This window comes from Lynx rufus, unplaced genomic scaffold (assembly GCF_022079265.1).
Source record: "Lynx rufus isolate CCGP_SWC_20201006 ecotype Redwood Valley unplaced genomic scaffold, mLynRuf1.p SCAF_6, whole genome shotgun sequence".
Lineage (NCBI taxonomy): Eukaryota > Metazoa > Chordata > Mammalia > Carnivora > Felidae > Lynx > Lynx rufus.
Genome location: NW_025814878.1, coordinates 57,035,877 through 57,057,864, shown reverse-complemented (window position 1 = coordinate 57,057,864; position 21,988 = coordinate 57,035,877). Strand labels below are relative to the sequence as shown.

The 21,988-nt window shown below is 38.3% G+C and overlaps 1 protein-coding gene across 3 annotated transcripts in view; it reads right to left on the bottom strand.

The window, feature by feature from the left end:
- FBXL4 (F-box and leucine rich repeat protein 4) overlaps window positions 1-21,750 on the bottom strand; it is an 83,366-nt gene extending 61,616 nt beyond the window's left edge. For all 3 annotated transcript variants that reach the window (XM_047101211.1, XM_047101213.1, XM_047101212.1), the window contains exons 1-3: window positions 21,645-21,750; window positions 4,139-4,256; window positions 2,902-3,485 (exon numbers count right to left, since the gene is read on the bottom strand). In XM_047101211.1, the coding sequence (XP_046957167.1) occupies window positions 2,902-3,413 (512 nt within the window). In that variant the 5' untranslated portion in view covers window positions 3,414-3,485; window positions 4,139-4,256; window positions 21,645-21,750. The remainder of the gene's footprint in view (window positions 1-2,901; window positions 3,486-4,138; window positions 4,257-21,644) is intronic.
- Window positions 21,751-21,988: the final 238 nt, after the last annotated feature.

Here is a 21,988-nt window from a genome sequence, read left to right as displayed (position 1 = left end):
TGCAGCAGGGAACTGGCAGAGAAGGTGTTCAATGTTTCTGACTGTTTAAAGAAATTCACCAAAATGTTAACAGTTACTGAGTCTGGGGAGAATTGTGGAGGTCTTGTTTCCTATATATTTTCTTTCTTGATATTTTGTAACAAGTTTTTTTAAACAATGAAACAACTATTGATTTCATAATCAGTAAAATTTTAAAGGTCCTTTTTTATTCCGCAATAATATATATTGGCTAAATTATTTTTCTCTTAAAATGTAAGGGTATTGTCTGTGGAATAAAGATAAAATTCAGTTAAACAAATTAGAGATGTATCTATAAATAAAGTCGTCACTTTAATCTCAACCACACACTCCAACTCTCAGCTAGGAATCCAAGAGCATGATTTACACTCAAAATCAGTTATGCAGACATTATGTTTTAGATTAAAGATACTGCATGTTTCATAGATCTCATTCCCAAATTTGTTTAGCTTTTCAGGAAAAAGGGGGATAACTTTGTGGGAAAAAGACAAAGAATGATAGAGTCCAATTAAACAATTCTCATGTAAGAAAGGATCCTTCCCAAAGGACTTCTCCCTCAGGGGGGAAAAAAAAATCAAACCTGTATATTAAACGATGCTGGTTTTGTGTTTAAAAAAAAAAAAAACAGATTCATCAGTAGTATTATTCACAATGAATTTTCGAGTTCATTCTGAAAAGAACAAATAGAGATTATTCCAGCAGTTTCCAGCTCGAGCTGTATTTATTTCCTGACACTGGGGAGGTACTCCCTTAGAGTTGAGGGGGCAAGGGTCTTCAAGGAAGCAATGTGGCAGGTGGTAACTGATCCTTGTCCCCACTCCTCCTCCACTGGCAGCTAGAGTCTTACTGTTTAACAGGTGCCCACAAACTGCTCTGGAGTTAGAATACACTCAAAAGGGCAGGGCTTTTTGTCTATTTTGCTCATTGTTCACTGAGGTATCCCCGATACCCAAAACAATGCTTAGCACATGGTAGACACACACAAATGTTTAATGAACAAATTAATAGTGATATAAAGATCTTAAAACTGATAACAACAAGTAATAGAAAAATGAGCAAATAAGATGATCAGACGGTTCAAGGAGAAGGAAATTTAAATGGCTTTTAAACATGAAAACATATTCAAGCTTGAAGATAATAAAAGTATTCCAACTTAAGGTTTATATAACATTTTCACCTACCAAACAAGCAAAAATATTAAAATTAACATACTCTGTAGGTGAGGCTTTGGCCAAACATGTATGCACATACACTGCTAATACGAATATAAATAGACTCTTTGAAGAGATTTTGGCACTATATATCAAAATTACAAATACACAGACCTTTGGCTCAGCAATTCTTTTGGGAACTTAACCCACAGACATACTTGCACACGTGAGGTGATTCATGACAAGGTTATTCATTGCATTAATTCTCAAAATAGCAAAAGCATGGAAAAATTAAGTTCCCATCAATAGGCGTTTGGTTAATAAGTTGGGATACATATACACTGTGCATTACTTGCAACTATAGAAAAGAATAAGGAACCTCTCTCTCTTCGTACTTATATGAAAAGACACAATATGTAGTATTAAATGAAACATGGTATAAGACAATGTGAATAGTATGCTTATTTTGTGTGTAAATAAAGTAAAATATTTGTTTTTGCTTATATCCACATAAACTCTGGAAAAAAGTAAGCGGATAAAAGTGGTTTCTTTGAGGAGGGATGGGTCTTAGGCACATGGAGAACAGGATATATGCAAGACTGCATTATGTACTTTTTAGATTCTTGAACCATACGAATATATTACCTAGTCAAATAATTATATTTTTATTTTATTTTTTATTTAAAAAAAATTTTAATGTTTATTTTTGAGAGAGTAAGAGAGAGGGGAGAGAGAGAGATAGAGTGCAAGCCGAGGAAGAGAAGAGAGACAGAGGAAGACACCGAATCCGAACCAGGCTCCAGGCTCCCTGCTATCAGCGCAGAGCCTGATGCAGGGCTGGAACTCATGATCCATGAGATCATGACCCGAGCTGAAGTCGGATGCTTAACAGACTGAGCCACCCAGGCGCCCCAAATAATTATATTTTTAGAACACAGGAGGCTGAACTACAAAAGAGAGGCACTGGTATGCAAATTGATATAAATAGGCTTTTAGAAAGAATGCATGAATTTCTTAAAGCAACATGTTTTTAATGAATATGCTTGTTACAAAAACATCCCCCTAATATTAAAGCTAATCCCCCAAATACCCCACCTTAAGTATTACTCTATAGGCCTACTTTGAGTTACTCACTGTATGTAAAAGCAATCATATGATACTTTTCTTAAATATGTTACAGGTCATATATCCTACTAACTTCTCAGATTGGCCCACATCCCAATTAGTTCAAATCATGCTTTTTTTGTTTATAGTAAATTGACACACAAATCTCATGACATATGAATGCTATAGTGTAAGGTTTTATAGGTATAAAGAATTCATCATATCTTAAAATGTGTGATCTTTCTTTCCCTATTAGAAAACTAAGGAAAATTTTAAAAATCCAATTTGTTTAGGGGCTCCTGGGTGGCTCAGTCTGTTAAGCGTCAGATTTCGGCTCAGGTCATGATCTCGTGGTTCGTGAGTTCGAGCCTCGCATCGGGCTTTGTGCTGACAGCTCGGAGCCTGGAACCTGCTTCAGATTCTGTGTCTCCCTCTCTCTCTGGCCCTTCCCCTCTCAAGCTCTGTCTCTCTCTCTCTCTCTCTCTCTCTCTCAAAAATAAATAAACATTAAAAAAAATTTTTTTAATCCAATTTGTCTAAATTAGTTGAGAATAAAAAAAGACCTCCAATATTAAAACATCCAAAACCTTCCAGCCATAAAATCTGGTCATTAAAAACTGAGTCTTACCTTACTTCAGCCGGTGGAATTGGGGAATAGGGATTTGCAGAACAAGCCAGAATTCTAATGACTGCTCCAGGATGATAGGTTTCCAGAACATGAACGGCTGTAGGATACACCTGTTGTTCAAAAGTAAGTTCCACATAGTCTTGGCTTTGAAAATTAGGTGGCGTCCTCTTGAATGGCAAGGAAGCACTAGGACACTGATCCCACCATGTTCCGTAAGTTCGAAATACGGCTGTCTGAGTGAAGTCACCAGAACTTGGAAATACATTTGGTACACCTGCCAAATTCCACATGGTATAGGACATACTGTTCTCACTTCCATAATGGGAACTGAAATCCACTACTTCTCTGGCATACTGGACCACCTCTGCGTGGAGAGGGGAAGTCCGGCTGTTTGATTCTATAGTTCTATGGCTGTTCATCATTTCTCCTCTTGTAGCTGTCCTGGCTCGGCGCCGAAGGCATATATAATAAAACATAGTCAGAACGGTTAACATGGGAAAGACTGGTGACATCTAGGTGTGAATTATGAAGCTTCAAAAGGTCAGGTGTCCTCAGTAAGACGCATGAACTCTTTGAAGGATGTTCTAAAAAAAAATGAATGGCTTGGTAAAGTAAAATAATTTAAATAAGCAGAAAAATGCATGGATAAGGTAATAATTAGGTTTTCCCCCCAATATAATTTCCCAGAATGAAACTGAAAAAGCAAACTCACTGTAAATGTGAAATCTCTGGCATAACTTATCAAATATATTTTTAAGAAACCTAAATATTGAAAATGTATATAATTCTATGCTATGTGGGAAGCAAAACTGATATTATAAGGCAATGGAAGGTATATATGATCCAAAAAACTCCATTTCATACAAAGTTCTATCTTTCAAAAAATACTAAAATCCTTGAACTTTTAAAATTAAAATTATTTAAAATATATGGTGAACAACTAAAACACTGCTGTGAATCTGAAAGAACCTTAAGGCATTTTTTAATTTTACATTTTAACAAATGATTCCCTATTGTTAATTATTACTTACCTCCAAACATGCTAAGTACAGATTTCACATTATGGGAATATAGTTTTCTGGAGCTGACAGTTAATCCAGACCAACTAAATTAACTGCCTTACACATCACAGATCACCAGACAGTGTTTAATTTATAACTCTTAGCAGTATTTGTTAGGGCAGTCCATGGCTGGCTGGCATCTGGTTAGCTGCCAGATACTCTTGGAAATCACTCACCCCAGAGAGAATGGTCACAGGATACACACAGGAAATGTAAAAGTTGGCATTCATCCATGTGCCTTGAAAACTGCATGCTGATTTCAGGTTCAAATGTTGAAACGTCACATTCTTTTACCTATAAGATAAGAGTTTTAGAAGATACTTTTATTTCCAATTTAGGAAGTCAAATAACCCAAAAAGATTATAGATCATCTTTTAGACAGATAAACATAAACAGCTATTTATTTGATATAGAACTTTCTAACTGAACAGGTTACATGTTTCTGAATCTTGTGGACAATTCTGAATAATTTATTTAAAATTTCATGACAAGAGCACCTGGGTGGCTCAGTCGGTTAGGTGTCCGACTTCAGTTCAGGTCATGATCTTGTGGTTCATGGGTTTGAGCCCCAAGACAGGCTCTGTGCTGACAGTTCAGAGCCTGGAGCCTGCTTCGAATTCTTGGTTTCCCTCTCTCTAGTCTTCCCTGCTCATGCTCTGCCTCTCAAAAATAAATAAACATTAAAAAAAATTTTAATGAAAAAACAAAATTTCATGACAGAACGTAGTAAAAATATAATGACCCCTTTCTGTATAAACACTACAAACCTATAGCTTACGGGTCAAAGTACGTGGGCAGACATGTGTTATGGGGACCAAACAGTACTTTTTATCTCATTGTTTATTTTTGTTTTTTAAAAATTCTGATTATAATTGATACACAATGTTACATTAGGCTCATATGTAAAACATAGTGATTCAGCATCTCTACACTATACTATATACACTTATACTGTGCTCACCCCAAGTGTAGCTACCATCTGTCACCATATAATGCTATAACAATATCACTGACTATATTCCCTATGCTGTGCCTTTTATTCCCATCACTTATTCATACCATAACTGCAAGCCTGTATCTCCCACTCCCCTTCACCTATTTAGCCCATCCATCAACCCCTTTCCCTCTGACAACTTACAGTGTTCTCTGTATTTATAGGTCTGATTCTGGTTATTCATTTGTGTTTTTAGGTTCCACATATAAGTGAAGTCACATGGTATTTGTCTTTCTCTGTCTCACTTATTTCAAAAGTGTAATACCATCTAGGTCCATCCGTGTTGTCACATATGACAAGATCTCATCCTTTTTTTATGGCCATATAATATTCCTGTGTGTGTGTGCATACACACACACACACACACACACACACACACACACCACATCTTCTTTATCTATTCATCTATCAATGGACACTTAAGTTGCTTCCATATATTGGCTATTATAAATAATGCTGCAAAGAACATAGAGGTGAATGTATCTTTTTGTGTTAGTGTTTCTATTTTCATTAGGTAAATAGCCAGTAGTAGAATTATTGGATCATACAGTATTTCTATTTTTTATTTTATGAGGAAACTCCATACTGTTTTCCACAGCGGCTATACCAATTAGATTCCCACCAACAGTGCATGAGGGTTCCTTTTTCTCCTATCCTCACCAACACTTGTTATTTCTTGTCTTTTTGATTTTAGCCATTCTGACAGGTGTAAGGTGATATCTCATTGTGGTTTTGATTTGCATTTCCCTCATGATTAGTGATGCTGAGCATCTTTTCATGTGTCTGTTGGCCATCTGTATGTCTTCTTTGAAAAAATGACTATTCAGGTCCTCTGCCCATTTTTTAATCAGACTGGTTTTTTTGTTTTTTTTTTGTTTTTTTTTTTGGTATTGAGTTGCATGAGTTCTTTATATATTTTGGATATTAACCCCTTACTGGATATATGATTTGAAATATTTTCTTCCATTCAGTAGGATGCCTTTTTGTCTTGTCGACTATTTCCTTCACTGTGCAAAAGCTTTTTATTTTGATGTAGCTCCAATGGTTTATTTTTGCTTTTGGAGACACATGTAGAAAAATGTTGCTCTAACCAATGTCAAAGAAACTACTATCTAGGTTCACTTCTAGGATTTTTATGGTTTCAGGTCTCACATTTAGGTCTTTAATCCATTTTGTGTATGCTGTTAGAAAGTGGTCCAGTTTCATTCCTTTACATGTAGATGTCCAGTTTTCCCAGCAGCATTTATTGAAGAGACTGTTTACTCCCCATTGTAGAGTCTTGTCTCTTTTGTCATAGATTAATTGATCATATAAGCATGGGCTGTCTATTCTGGGATCTCTTTTCTGTTTCCATTGATCTATATGTCTATATTTGTGCCAATACCATACTCAAATAGTACTTTTTAAAAGTCTGACTAGGTTGCAACCCTTAAAAAATCAAGAGGACCCCCTGTTAGAAGAGCTCTATACTCTCCAGGCAGCTGCCATTATTCCCAGCCAACTTCATTAGTTTGTAACACAGGCTTAACCTCTGTCCATGTTGAGTAGGTACCTCTGGTCTACACAAACAAGGAATTCAAATATACTCATGCCTGTGCCTAAGGTTTAGAAGTTTAACAGAAGTTTAACTTCTCCTAAGAAAATATAACTTTTCTTTAGTAGAGTGATGGGTGAGCCTTTCAAAACTTTAACACTAAGACTAATACCTTAAATGTCCCTGCCACTCAATAGCCTTCAATAATTTTTTTCTTACCTATAAGACATAATCTAAGTTCTTTAGTTTGACCTTCCAAGGTTCTCCTCAAGCTAGACCCACATCTATTTGTCTAACCCAGTAAACTCAGTCAACCTCTAAACACTGTATTACTCTAGGTCTGTCTGCCTCTATCATTCCTTTTCTAGCCACTTTACTCACTATGTTTAGTCTCTGACACCACCTTGGTATCAGATATATACCTTAGCTCCACAAGGGTTTACACTAAAACTAAGTTTCTTGAAGGAGGGAATCCAGCCAAAGATCTTCATTTCTCAAAGTACGAAGAACATGGTAGGTACAAAATATTGTCATGTTGACAGAAAGGTGATGGGCAAACAAAAAACACTATAAAAGTCTAAAATAATTTAAAATTATGTAACAGAATTCTTGTGCCTCTTAATCCCAGCCAGATGCAAACACACTGAAATATAACCAGTAAAATAGTAATGAAAGAACTGAGCTTGAAACAAGTGAGGAAAATCCACAGCTGTGAGAAACAAACAGCACAGAGCAGGAGCTGAAGCTGATACAACTCTCGGAACCAGTTACAGGCCTTAAGGGCTATTAGGGGACCTTCTAACACCCATGCAGAAAGGTTATTTCAAGCCAGAGGTGACCTCTGGAAGATCTTCATAAAGCCAAACATTAGGAAAGATCATCCTATCTGTGAAACCAGGGATATAAAAACTTAGCTCAATGGCCAAGAAGCCTAAGAAGATAGGACACCAATTTAGGCAATGGAGAAAAGTTGCTAGAGGGAAATCAGACCCTATTAGGCATATATCATGCCTCATAAAGAGCATGGGCCTAAATTCACACTACCATCATCCGTAAGCCAAAAAGCATGGGCCTAAATTCACGCTACCCCATCCCTAAGCCCCCCCAAAAAACCCCAAAAAAGTAGTCCTGAGCTGGTAAAACTTTAGAAGCTGATAGGGGTAGATGGGAAACCTCTCTGCGGGGATGCTTCCACGACACAGGACAGACTAAACCCTTACAAAAGATACGGCACAGTAAAAACTCACAGACTACAAGAGAAAATGAACCATGATGAAGGACAGTCAGTAGGCAGACTCACTAAGTGGAGGAACTTGCACTCCAAGAACAAGAAATAATAGAACAATCTGAACAAGACAATTTCTGGAGAAGAGTAACAAAACACGTATTAAAATAAATAAGGTGGGTCTGCAGCACATGTTCCTAGAGTTGATGTACCAGGAATTGACAATTTGGATTCACCTCAGAAAATGTAACACCAAGTGCTAAAGTATAGGTCATGTTATCAGTGTGGGAAAAAATAATTATCTAGTTAGTACGCACCTCTTTATTCAAATATTTCACCTACCACAAGTATAAATCTGTTGCAAAGAAAAAATTTACAAATGCACAAATCTCAAATATTTAATGCCAAAATTTAAAATGATACAGCTCTTTGATCATACACACTTCATTCCAAAATAGGCTCCCAGGTAAATCAACAGGGGTAATTTCCCAAAGAATTTATTTGGTCCTTCTGTCTCTTAAAAGGAAAAGAATAAAATAAACTGCAAAATGAAATTTAGGAAATAAAGAACAACTTATAAGTATCCAACTCAAGTGACAGACAACTGGAAGACTGCAAGTTTTACTCCTGGAAATCTTCATGAGCGTGACAGGTAGGCCACCTGCAAGGTGGACGGATGGGTCTGGCTTTATAATCTTTGGACATCACTTCTCACTCCACAGTCTGTAAACTGCTTCGAATAAGCTTCTTTCACTTTCTTTGTAAAACTGCATTTATCAGAAAGTAAAAATTTCATAAAACCAAAGATACATCTGCAAAATAAGATATCATCATTCATGTGAACTTTCACAATCATTCTGGGCAAAAAGATGGAGACAAATTGGGATAGCCAAATTCTATTTGACATACTAAGCCACAAACTTTGTTTCCCAGCTAGCTTTTACTACTACAGAATATGGGATAATATCAAAAGCAGCAAGAGTGCCATATGAGCAATATCATTTTAAAGCTGTGTTACAGTAAAATTTTACATTGAAGCAACATATGTAAAAGTGAGTTATAAACTGTAAATATATGTATTATGTATTCAAACTTCTGCAGAGTAGAAGAGAAATGTAAATGGATGCTTTATTTTTTCCAACCACGAATAACAATAATTGTTATTTTTTAAGATAAAGCTAAAAATGACAAAAGAAATTTTTGAAAGAAGGAAAAGCAGTGTATAGTACACGGAAAAAGCAAATATATTTATTCTTTTCCAGCAGTACTATTCAGAAAAATGTAATAAAGTTAAAACCTGCGTTTTGAAAATAAACAAGGCATAGAAATAAAAAAGGAAATGTGCAAACCCATTGTTAACACCCTTCATTGATTCTAAACTCCTTTCCAATCACTCAGATGACACATCAAAATGTTTGGGGCGGCTGGGGAAGAACATATGGAGAAGAAAGGCTAGCTCACTCTACTTTTCCCTGGCAAATGAAGCTGAAAAGGGGATTGGAGCCATAGTCTCAGGACTCATGTGGGCGGCAATGGCCAATGCTTAAGTCCAAATCGTCTACGTACTGTCTGGACTTTAGCCAAGGCATGGAGGCAATTTGTGATAACCAATGAATATCCCAATGGGCAATGAACCAAATGTAAAAGATACAATAACTCTATTTTATGGGGAGAATGGGATTCAAAGGCAAAATGACTTTTCCCACCTGGTTCAAATAAATAAATATTAGTCTGTTACACTAAACTGGTCCAAAAGGATGATTATAAAATATACCTTTGGAGAGGCATTTTCTTTTCTGGTTCATTCAAAATGCACCTTTAATTTTGAAAACTCTTACAACATATACAAATATTATTTTCCACTTAACAAGTCAGAATTAGAAATAGGGTGATTGTTATCTTGTTAGTCATTTAATCCAATTACTCGCCAACAATGGCTAGGAGGTGAGAAATTCTCCACAACACATGGAACTTTTCTACTAGCACAATCAAGGAATACAGAACGACAGCCATTTGAACTTCTATCCTGAGACTCTCAGACTCCTTGGGAAACAACGTGCTTTACACGACATGATTTTATTATAATACAACTTTATTTTCAACTACATCTTTCATATTCTAAAATGCTTAACAAAGTTAAATAATACAATTGCAGAGAAAGCAGTAACAGTGGAGAAGAGAAATTAAGAGGTGTAGACAAGGGAGAACATATGTTTTCTACTGAGATTTGAAGTGAGATGGGGAGTCGATGAGGCGGAGAGAAGCAGGATGGCAGGCGCTGCAGAGAAGGCGGCTAGAGCTCCGGCACGGGGAAGAGGAGGGATGGAAAGGGCTTTTCATACAATAAACAAAAGGAGGCAATCAGAAGGAACCGCAGCCAGGACCACGCCAAGGCTAGGTTCACAGTGGGAGGCAAGAAGCTAGAGACAAGTTGAAAACTCAAGGAGGATTCTCCGCGTCAAGTGAAAAGATCCGGGAAAAGGAAAGAGGACGGGCAACAAGGCACGGCCAGACACTGAAGGCAATTCCCATCACGGTACCTCCGCAGAGCGGCCCGCGGAGACGCGCCCGAGAAGAGCTGGGGGAAAAGGAGGGTCGGGGCCGCTCCGCAGCATCATACCAAAATGTAAGAGTGCATAATGCGGTAAGGTATCAAGAAGAAAGGCCAAACGTGAAATGGTATCATTTCTGAATCCTGCTGAAACGGACCAAGAGACACGCTTTTGAGGAGAGGTGTCTTGCAATCATGCAGGAACACATCGGTCAAGAAGAGTGGATGGAATCAGATTTGAATTCAGGGCAGCAGCTGCCCCTCCGAAGCAGCCCTCTTTCCTGGCCTGCCCCCTCCAGGCTTCTCTGCCATCACGTGCTCTTATATCTCCTCCTCTTGTTGGAGCACTTCTCCCTGGGGCTTCTTCCTCTTCATCCTCAAATACACAGAGGTACCACTGAACGAAGGCTGACTTTCTGATAAAATACTCCAGAATGCTCCACCTACCTGGGCACCAGTCTTCTCCCCCTCCCTTCCGCTTCTACACACTCACCACTCTTGCCGTAGAACATCCGCCTGGCCCTCACCACACGTGGGCTTGCACACCTCAGCGTCTTCAAGTCTTCCACTGAGGCTGGGCTGCTCTGGAATGCCCCTGTTCTTCCCCCACTTGGCACCCCCTTATTCATCTGTTAGGGTCCGTCAGCTCACTCACTGTTTCTCTGCTCTTACATTTTCTGGGTCATTCCTTACATGGTGAGACATTTTTTCTGCCCTCCCAGACAATGAATTCCTCAAGTTCTGAGATGTCACTGAATGGTAACTACACTGTTAGGGCCTAGCACATGCCAAAACATGCTCAAGAAGCACTCGTTCTGTTTTTTGAAGACCGGCAGAGGACATGGCTGGACAGAATTAAAATAAACACAGAAATAAAGCCAGAGACTCTTCAAGGTAAGAACACGTAGATGGAAAAATGAAGCAAAAGGAGCTCCATACCTTGATACAGAGCAAAAGAGGGGAAAAAATGGATAATAAAAACCGAAACACAATAGGTAAGAATCAAATGTAGGACCTTCTTTGAAGCCATCCAATAAGGAATAGTATACATATTGAAATTTTACTTTTCAAAGAGAATGTAAAAAAGTAGTAACCTCTGTTAGTACAAAAGCAGCCCCAGAACCCATAAAAGAGACTTGACCTTGGCTACAAAGAAACTGATTGAAATTAAAGAAAGATTCATGAAAGAGATGATTGGAAAGGTAAAAGGAAACTATTTTCTCAAATACAATGAAGTTTTTTTTTTTTTTTTTTTAGCACTCCAAATCTATGTTAAAGACTGGAGGATGATTAAGAACTGGAAAAACTATGAATGAAAAGTAAATTCTTAGAAAAAGTGATAACCTAGGAGCAAGAGGGCACAGACAAGCTGAGAAAGGCAATAATAAAAAAGAGCAAGGGTAAAAAGACAAGTTGATACAGTTCTGGTATTAGATGAGCTACGAAGGAGCACAGACCTAGGCAAAGCAGCCCTCTGACTTCACCATAATTATTTACATTACAATGTACTATATTAAAATAATGTAACACTGTCAGTAAGGAGACTACCAGAGACGGAATATTACTACTTGATGTGCCTCTCTCTTCCTCTAAGTAAATCTTCCTCCAGTTAAAACACTTTTACTCTGATTAGTTTTTATCCAACAAGGCCCCAATATAGAATAAATGTGTAGAGTTCTTAACTGAACCAAGCGTAGGAACTGGGAAAATAGAGCCTCCTATCCAGCTTCAAAGATTCTTGAAAATCTAGAGCAAAAGAAGGCAGGGGAACCACTGAGAAAGAAAAATCTAAAGGTGGAGGAAAAATCCTGAAAACCAAAGACAAACAGTACTTCTTTCTCTTCTGGGAATCAAAGTAGCACTCAAAACTACAAAAAGTAGCATTTCAAAACTTCTGCTGAGGTGATGAATGATCGGTGAGGACTAAGCAAGAAGTACAGAGGAAGTCAAATTACAAATAAACTTGCAGAAAACAAGGGATAAGATTTAGAATCAATTTAAACTAGAAATTGATCATGGTTAGTTTTGCAGAATGTTTTCTCTCTCTTTCTTTCCTATACTTTAACAACCAAATCTCAATTTATGAAATACTTCATGACCATTCTTTAGTAGCAAGAGAAAGGAATTAAGGAGTCAATGTTTTGTTTTGTTTAAAAAAAAAAAAAAAAGGAAACAAAAGTTTTGTGTCTGGCCTGGAGAAACCAGGTCTGATCCCCTCCTTCTTCACAGTTTAGGGTTATTCTGGCATTTGGTTAAGCCGGCTTAATCTGTTTAATGTTATCAATACATTTTAAACAGGGGCACTGAAGTTCACTCCCACCACCAGGGCTTTCTTTAGGGTGCCAGGGCCCTAGGCCTTAAAACATTAGCCAAACTCCCAATTTGCAAATCAGAGTCAGGAGTTCTTGCTCCCGGCTGCAGGCCCAGGCCCCAACATGTCCCCTTCCTAGGGTCACAAAGAGCAGAGAGGAAGAGGAACCTGGGGGTTGTGTGGGAATCTGCTCTTAGGCGCTGGATGCCTCTGCCCGGCCCTGCATGGTGCTGACTGCCCCTCCTCTCTCTCAACAGATTCTGAGTAAGTAGTGCCTGAGACCCTGCCCCGTAGAGCTTAAAGGTGGGACTGGGGGTGTAGAAGTGGCCTGCCCTTTTCTGTCTTCACTGAACAGTTCATTCTAACAGGGAAGGAAGGGGGAAAGCTCTAGATTGGGTGAGGGGAGTGGGGGTGTCAGGGAGGCAAGTGTGCTGTGTTACTGTGTCAATAAACTGAGTTAAAGTTAAAAAAAAAAAAAGTGACAAGGAAGGACATGTTCCTAAAAACACAGATACAATATATAAAGTACCTTAGGTACAGATACCACCATGTTATATTATCTATATTTTACCGTTTTCTTCATTGTTAATAATGGGTAAGAATAAGCCATCTGAGTGGGAAAATAACCCTAAACCTTTGGCAGATACACAATGTACATTTAACTAAAGTCTAAAATATTAGGAATATCTGGTTAAGGGCAATTTTAATAGACTCACTGAAGCCAGAAAAAATCTTTCTAGCTCTTAAAACCATACATTATATTGAATTTACTTTAGCCAAATACTAACTGTACATTTTTGTACAGTAAAACAAAGAGCATTTTACCTAACAGAAATATATTACATTTATACTTAGCCTCCCTAACAAAAATCCAACTACAAGATCATAGATATGTCACTTCTAGCCATTCTTGCAAAAAGAGCAACTAACTAAAATGGTATATAGTACTGTTAAATTAACTTTGGTGTGCAATTTACATTCCAAAAAAAGTACTCCACTTTAAGTGTATAGTTTTTGTTTTTAATTTTTTTAATGTTTATTTATTTTTGAGAGAGGGAGAGAGAGAGACACAGAGACAGAGCACGAATGGGGGAGGGGAAGAGAGAGAGGGAGACCCAGAATCCCAAGCAGGCTCCAGGTTCTGAGCTGTCAGCACAGAGCCCAATGCAGGGCTCAAACTCACGAACTTTGAGAAAATGACCTGAGCCGAAGTCGGACGCTTAACCAACTGAGCCACCCAGGCTCAGAGTATAGTTTAATGAGTTTTGACAAAGACACATACCAATGTAATCATTTCCAGAACTGAAATATAGAATGTTTCCATTCAGCACAAAAGTTTCCTTGGTGCCCCCTTCCAATCATCCATCCACTTCCTTTTTTTTTTTTTAAGTTTACTTATTTATTTTGAGAGAGAGTGCGAAAGGGTGCAAGTACATGTACACGCACACGAGTAGGAGAGGGGCAGAGAGAGAGGGAGAGAGAATCCCAAGCAGGTTGTGCACTGTCAGCACAGAGCCCGATGCAGGGCTTGAACTAACAAATCGCGAGATCATGACCTGAGCCAAAATCAAGAGTCAGATGCTTAACTGAGTGAGCCACTCAGGTGTCCCGTCCCATCCACTTCCTGCACCAGATAAAAAATAATCTGCTTCCTATCACTGTAAGTCAGATTGTCCTTTATTCTAGAATTACATAAGTGAAATAATATATCTGTATTCTGTTTAGTTTATCTCGCACAGCCTATCTTTAAGATTTATCCCTGTTATTATGTGTATCAGCAGTTTGTTCCCTTTTATTGCTGAATCATACCCATTATGTGGACATATCCTGTCACCTGCTGATAAACATTTCGTTTTGTTGTGCCAAAATGTTTCTAAAATGGCTGCAGCAGTTTACATTTCCACCAGCAGTGTGTGACAATTCTAGTTGTTCCACACCTTCATCAGTAGTTACTGCTGTCAGTCTGTAGCCATTCCAGTGGGTGGGTGGAAACATCTTGTTTTAATGACGTGGAACATTTTTTTATATCTTTATTTGCCATTTGTATCTTCTTTAGTGAGATGTCTAATTTGTCCATTTTTAAAATCAGGTTTTCTTGGTTTCACATTATTGAGTTGTAAGAGTTCTTTATACATTCTAGATACAAGTTTTTTTATCAGATATGTTTTGCAAACACTTTCTCCCAGTCTGTGCCTGGCTTTTCATCTATTTGATAATATCTTTTAAAGAGAAAAGTTTTCCATTTTTATTAAGTCCAATTTATCATTTTCTTCTTTTATTGCATATTTTTGTGTATCCTAGCAAACATTTTACTTAAGAGCAATGTCAAGCATAATTTCAAAAAGGTAAACCCTGGGACAGATAGTATTTAATATCTTAAACCTGGGAACAGTTAATTATAGATTAATGAAATTTTAAGATGATACCAAATTGGATGCTGCAAACATTGCCGGCGGGAATGCAAAGTGGTATAGCCACTTTGGAAAACTTTGGCAGTTTATAATACAGTTCAACATACCCTCACCAAAACATCTAGCAACCTCACTCCTACTTTATTTATTCAAGTGTATTAAAACCTATTTTCAGACAAAAATCTATACACAAATGTTTATATATTTATTCATAATCACTCCAAGATATCGCTCAACAGATGAAAGATTAAGCAACTATCCATACAATGAAATATTACTCAGTAATAAAAAGGAATGAACCATTGATTCAGCCAATAGCACAGATGAATCTTAAAATGATTTTGTAAGTGAAAGAAGCCACACTGAAAGGCTACATATTGTATAACCTCATTTATAAGACTCTAGGAAAAAGCAAAACCATAGGGAAGACAAACAGGTCAGTGGTTGCCAGAGAGTTAGGGGAAAAGACAGGGGTTGACTCCAATGATTACAAACGGCCCTCACAAAGGAATTCGTAGGGTAATGGAACTGTTCTGTGTGCTTTCGATTTCAGTCTTTGTTTTGGACCAAAACAAAGTCAAACTGGAGATTTAATATCCCCATACCGGCTTGTTTATGGGAGCCCTACTTTATTGGCCTCTTCTTGACCAGCATACCCTGAAAGATACCTATTAGTTGGCATGTCCTGCCCATTCATGTCTAGCACAAAGCGGCATCACAGAGCCCTACCACTCACCTGGCTTTAGGAAACTACCTGTCTAGAAGAGTGAACAGTGACCTTCATGACCACAGAGATTCCCAACCAGGTACAAATCAGTCAACATAGATCTGCATTTATAGATATGAGCAGAATTAGCCATCTTAAAGACCAGGAAACAAGTTGGGCAGTTAGAACAAATGATCTCCAGTAAAAGTTAAATGATAGAAGAGCACTGTCAAATAACAGTTGTTATCTTTCGTGTGGATTAATAGAGTATGGGATTCATAAAACAAGTAGAACTAATTTTTTAAAAATGTTAAGGTCTTTGAAATTAAAAACATGGTGGCTAAAGTTAAAAATTTAAATGAAAAAATGATAAGTGACTTGGAATACAAATGCAAGAAACCTAATGCCTATATAAAATGGATTCAAGAGACTGAAGCTGATGAAAATTCAAGTACATGCTAGAATATAATGTAATATTTCAGAAATTCTACAGAAGAAAAAATGCACTTAAACTCTTATTCACAGAAAAACAAACAACAAAATGAAAAATATTTCTTGACATGCAAACATACTTCCCATAACTCTCCTTAAAAACAGTCTTTAAAAAGTATTCCAATCAAAAAACAAGAGTTAAAATAAATATTTTTATTTTTTTTTATTATTTTTTTAATGTTTATTTATTTTTGAGACAGAGAGAGACACAGCATGAGCAGGGAAGGGGCAGAGAGAGAGGGAGACACAGAATGTGAAGCAGGCTCCAGGCTCTGAGCTGTCAGCACAGAGCCCGACGCGGGGCTCAAACTCACAAACTGTGAGATCATGACCTGAGCCGAAGTCGGACGCTTAACCGACTGAGCCACCCAGGCGCCCCAAAATAAATATTTTTAAAAGGGAAAGACATAATATTCAAGTCACTAGTGACTTTATAGTCAAATTTGAATCATTACAGACACAGTACTGGTGAAGGTGAAAAGGATGGTTGGGGAAAAACAAGTAATATAAAAAAGAAATCAAGTCAATAAAACTAAGAATGTAGGGAAGGCAAGGAGTACAGTCTCATATTATTAAAAGGAAGTATAAGGGAAACAATTATATAGATGGTTTTATAATTTCCAAACTTGCAAGGGAGAAGAAAAAAGATAAATATGAATAGGTTAAATTTTCCTATGAAAAGATAAAGCCTTTTGCACAAGGAATCTCTGTAATGGAACTGTTCTGTATTTTGACTATGGTGGTGGTCACAAGATCTATATGAAACTACAGAGAATTAAATGCAAACACACCCAAGAGAGCACGTGAAAGTTATGAAATCTAGATGAGGTCTGTAGATTGTACCAATGTCAATTTCCTAGGTGTAATATTATACTTTAGTTATGCAAGATGCACCACAGAAGGAAACTAGGTGAAGTGTACATAGGCATTTCTCTATATTGTTTCTTATCATTGCATGTGAATCTATAATTATTCTCTTACAGACTTTCAGTTTAAGACAGGGGAAAGACTGGAGAAAGAAACGTCCAGCTATATGATGTCTGAGGTTTACAAGAGAGGCAAGTAAAGCAAAATGATGTAGGCTGATTAAAATTAAACATGGGCAATATAGATCTGGCACACACAAAACTGACAGAGATGCCAACAGTAATATCAGACAGTATAGACTTCAAGGCAAAAAAAATCATTAAACAAGGAAAAAAGGGTATTTTGTATTTTGTAAGATTAAAATCCAAGCGATTACACATAGGACGAATTCAACCACATTCGTAGTCACAGTAGGAAACCAACATATTTTACTTACTAATTTGTCAATTTTGAAGAAAAAATAATATAGCATAATAAATGTGTCAAATGAAAACAACAGGGAAAGGATGGCTTATGAAAATAAATGTTTTAGAAAAATATCCAGATATTTAGAAAAGTAACTTTAGGATATTAACATAGCAACTATTTCTTAATCTAAATTTATGATACAAAATATCCAATTAAGAGAATATGTACAAAGTATCTTAATAATCTTGGGGTAGAAATTCAGAGGTCATAAAGAGAATAATAGAACTGACAACATAAATACTATAAAAATGTATATATAACAAAAGTTCCCAGAAACATTAAAAGAATATAGACTATGAAAAAAAAATATTATCAAATGGTATACCAAGTCACTAAGAGCCACAACATGTAAAGAACTATTACAAACCACTAAGAAAAACAGAAATACTTCAACAGAAAACTAAGCAAAGAGGAAGAACATGTAAGTTACAAAAGAATACAAATGACCAGTAAACATTTATAGATATTTAACTCCACCAATAAGCAAAGAAATATAAAAATTGAGAGTAAAAAAAATAGCATTTTTCATCCATAAAATTACTAAAATGTAAAAAAAAAGTAAAAATGATAGTATCATCTTAGCAGCTATGTTTTGAGACAATTCTTCACAGGTCTCTCATGTTTCTGTAGGTCTTATAAGCAGAGGCACTGATGGCCTCTGTTCCAGATTATTTTTTCAAGGATGTCTACCTAGCAAACGTCCATGGTAAAGAGAGGTTTCCCTTTGGAGCAGAGGGCAGGTTTGTTTATTAACCAGCAAAATAAATATAATGCCTCTCTGTAGGGCAAAGGTTAAGCAAGTTTACCTGCAACCCATAATGAAAGATTCAGGTTTCCTACACTCAGGCTTCCTGTCCTATAATGCAATCTATTGTGTGTGCTAGAGTCACCTAGTCCTTATCACATCACCCCACAGAAACTGGGGTTCAAGGAAGAAGCACAAGAAAACGGTGATACTCTGGTTACTGCTGTTGCTGTGCTTTGTCTCTGGCCCAGGAGTCTCATGTCTTCTGCCAGTATCCATGAAACTGTTGGCTTGCAAGTAGGGTAAAATCTCAGATCTGTGACAAATCTTGGCAATGATATGGTAGCAGCAGCATTCTTATAAAGTATATAAATTTACTCTTCCAATACCTTTTGAAGAGCAATATGACAATCAATCATAATTTAAAATGTATACAGCCTTTGACCCAGCAGTTGCTTATCTAAGCATTTACATGAAGGAAATAAACAAAAGTGCAAATAAATATATACATACAAAAAACGATCCCTGCAGTTTGTCTCTGATAGAAATAAATTTGCAATAGCTTAAATATCAAGAGGGGGATCAGTTAAATAAATTTTAGGTTATTCCTACACTGAAATACCAAAAAGACTTTAAAAAGATAATGTTAAATGCAGTGACATAGAAAGATGCTCATCAATTATTACTAGCTGGAAATTATAGAAAATTATATATATATATATATATATATATAGTACAGTGTCATTTATGAAATAAATGTAGACTTATACATATGTATTTTTAACGTCTGGAAGGAGAGAGAACAAATGATTAAATAATGATGATCTCTGGGAAATGGAGTTATGGGGTAGGTGGGCACACAACACTTTCACTTTCTCCTCTGGCTACTTCTGTATTACTTGACTTTTTTTGAACAGTGTATATATTTATTTTATAATCTAATAAAGTTTCTAAGGATCTATTACAGCAGCACTTGAAAATTCATTACATTTAAGATGTCCAGTTGGGATGGTAAAATACAAATGGACATGGGGCTGTCCTGGGTATCACTTTTATCGGCACTTATCCCTCAGAGCTGCTGAAACCAGGTAGAGAAAGTCCTGAGTCATAGCTGACGAGACACACTACACTTACTGGTAAATAACATAATGCAAAGTCTAGAGACAGGAGGATTTTGAACAGCTGCTTTTCTACCTACAACTCTGAGGAGCAACTCTACATGGCGAGTTCTGAGGTACGAAGAAAAGGGATTTATTATCTAACAATGGCTAATGATTCAACTCACCATGAAAAAGTCTAGTTAAAAAATAATTTCAAGAATAGACAAGAGACTTTAAGGGGGGGGGGGCGGGGAGGAGTAACAAGGAAATCAAGTTACCCCTACCAAGTGTCATCATTCCAAAAATATTTAGTGGCCTACAACATACCAGACACTATTTTAATCACTAGATATTAAACACATTATAAAGCTAGAATAAGAAAAGCAGCACGGTATCAGCACAAGAAGCCAGAGATCACTGAACAACAGTTCAGAAAACATCCTAAGAATACACAAGAATTAAGGCCTTGGATAAATGGAGTATTTGTTATCAGTAGGAAAAAACAGAATCCAACAAATAAAGATGGGATCACTGCCTAACAATTTTGGGTGGGGGGAAGCGCCCTACTTCCTTTCTCACGTGAAAATATTCTTGAGGTAGGTTAAAGATTTATAGATGGGAAGAATAAGATCATTAAAGGTACTTAAAGAGGGGCACCTGCTTGGCTCAGTCAAGCGCCTGCTCTTCATTTCAGCTCAGGATGTGATCTCACAATTTGTAAGATAAAGCCTGGCCTTTGGCTCTGCGCCGATAACACAGGAGCCTGCTTGGGATTCTCTCTCTCCCTCTCTCTATCCCTCCTACACAAGAACCTGTAGGTGCTCTCTCAAAAATAAACAAACATTAAAAAAGTACTAGAAAAAAAACAGAGGTGAATACATACATACATACACACACACCTCATGTGGCAAAAGGTCTAAGAGGACAGCAAAGTTAACTCCTTAAGTTAAGACAGAATGTTGATCCTAGGAAAATTAAGGCAGAGACTAAGAAAGCAAAGAACAAAGGGGCAGTTTTTGATAACTGACCATGTTCAAAGTAAAAGATAAGCAGTTAGCAATATTTTAAGATGCCACGTACAGAGTACTATAACTGCATCACTAGATCACAGCATTATAGAGAAGAAATTAACCATTTTACATTGAGTTGACCTCTCTGCTTTTCAAGTCAGTAACAGAAGAGAAGCGCAGGAAATTGAAGGTTCAGAAAAGCCAAAATTTGAGACAGTGTAAGAAGTTGGTACTCAGAAAAGCATGAAAAGAAGAATCCAATTCAATGAGAAATTAGAGAGTTCCTACCATAGGGTGATGCACACTGCCACTAGGAAGACCAGTACACCGTCTCTTTCTCCCAATAACTTAGTATCTAATAAAGGACTATAGGATAGTTGACGATGTATTAGGAAAATGTCCCTTTACTTAACCAACAGCTACAATATGCAGTATAGATCTACAGACCCATTAGGTGAGCTTTTTAAGGATAAAATGTGCCTGATACCGAGGAGTACAGGCCAGGCAGCAGTAAAGGCAGCTTGTGTCCTCAACCAAATTGGAACAAGCAAGATCACAGCCCCTGGCGTAGAGTCAGTCCTCCACGGCATAACGCCAAACACGGTATCCTGTCAACGCCACTACCTGACCACAGGTTTATATCACCTTAACTTTCTATTTATCCGTATATATTTCAATCAGTGATGGCCTCTTGAGGCTATGTGACAATAAGCATTTGGGAACCATCAAGGCAATCCAAAATCACTCCCATTGTAAACAGGTTGACAAGGAAGCCCAGTGGGTGGTTAAAGTCAACACGACACTCTAAGGACACCCCTAAACATAGAAACTGCCGGTATCTGGTGGCAGCCCTGAAGACATGGGCCTGATTAGTCAAAAACCATCGATGCCAGAGGGAAATCAAGGCAACACGCACAAGAGCAACAAGTACACAGCCGGGCAGGTGGCCGACGGGGTGGCTGCTGGGTCAGCACGGCCCAGGGACACCGCGGTGTAAACAACCCTAGGCAGGGTGAACGCCGGCACGCCTCACGCCTTGCAGACAGAGCGGGACAGAGAAGCAGCACCCAAGGCACGTAAGCCATTCACAGGTGCCCAGCAAGCTCCGCAGCGCGACGCGGGCTTCGGGGGAGGGGCGATCGGTGGGGACCTCTGCCCTGCGCCCAGGCTCCCCGAAGCGCGGCGCTCCGCCCTGGCCCGGCCCCGCCCCAGCGCCGAAGGAGGAAGACGGAGACCCGCAGGAGGAAGAAGTAAAGGAAGGGCCGTACCCTGTAGGGTCCGGGAGAGGTACGCGCCGTGGGCTTCACCAGCGACCCAGGCGGCACCGGGAGACGCCGGCGCGGGGGCGGCTCCCAGAGTCCCGCGCTGCGGCGCGGCGGCGGCGAGCGCGGCCCAGCGCGACCCGGAAGGAAGACGCGAAGGCCACGAGGAGGGGCGGGGCCGAGACGGGGAAGGGGCGGAGCTAGGGGAGAGGTGGGGCGCCGCTCTGGCCTGAGACGCTGCGCTGAGTCTGGACCGCCCTGTCCTAGGCTGAGGGGAGGAGCTTCCTACAGACTTCCCAGACTCAGTCTTGCCCTATAAATCGTCCAGTTACTCCCCAGCAGGCAGTGGT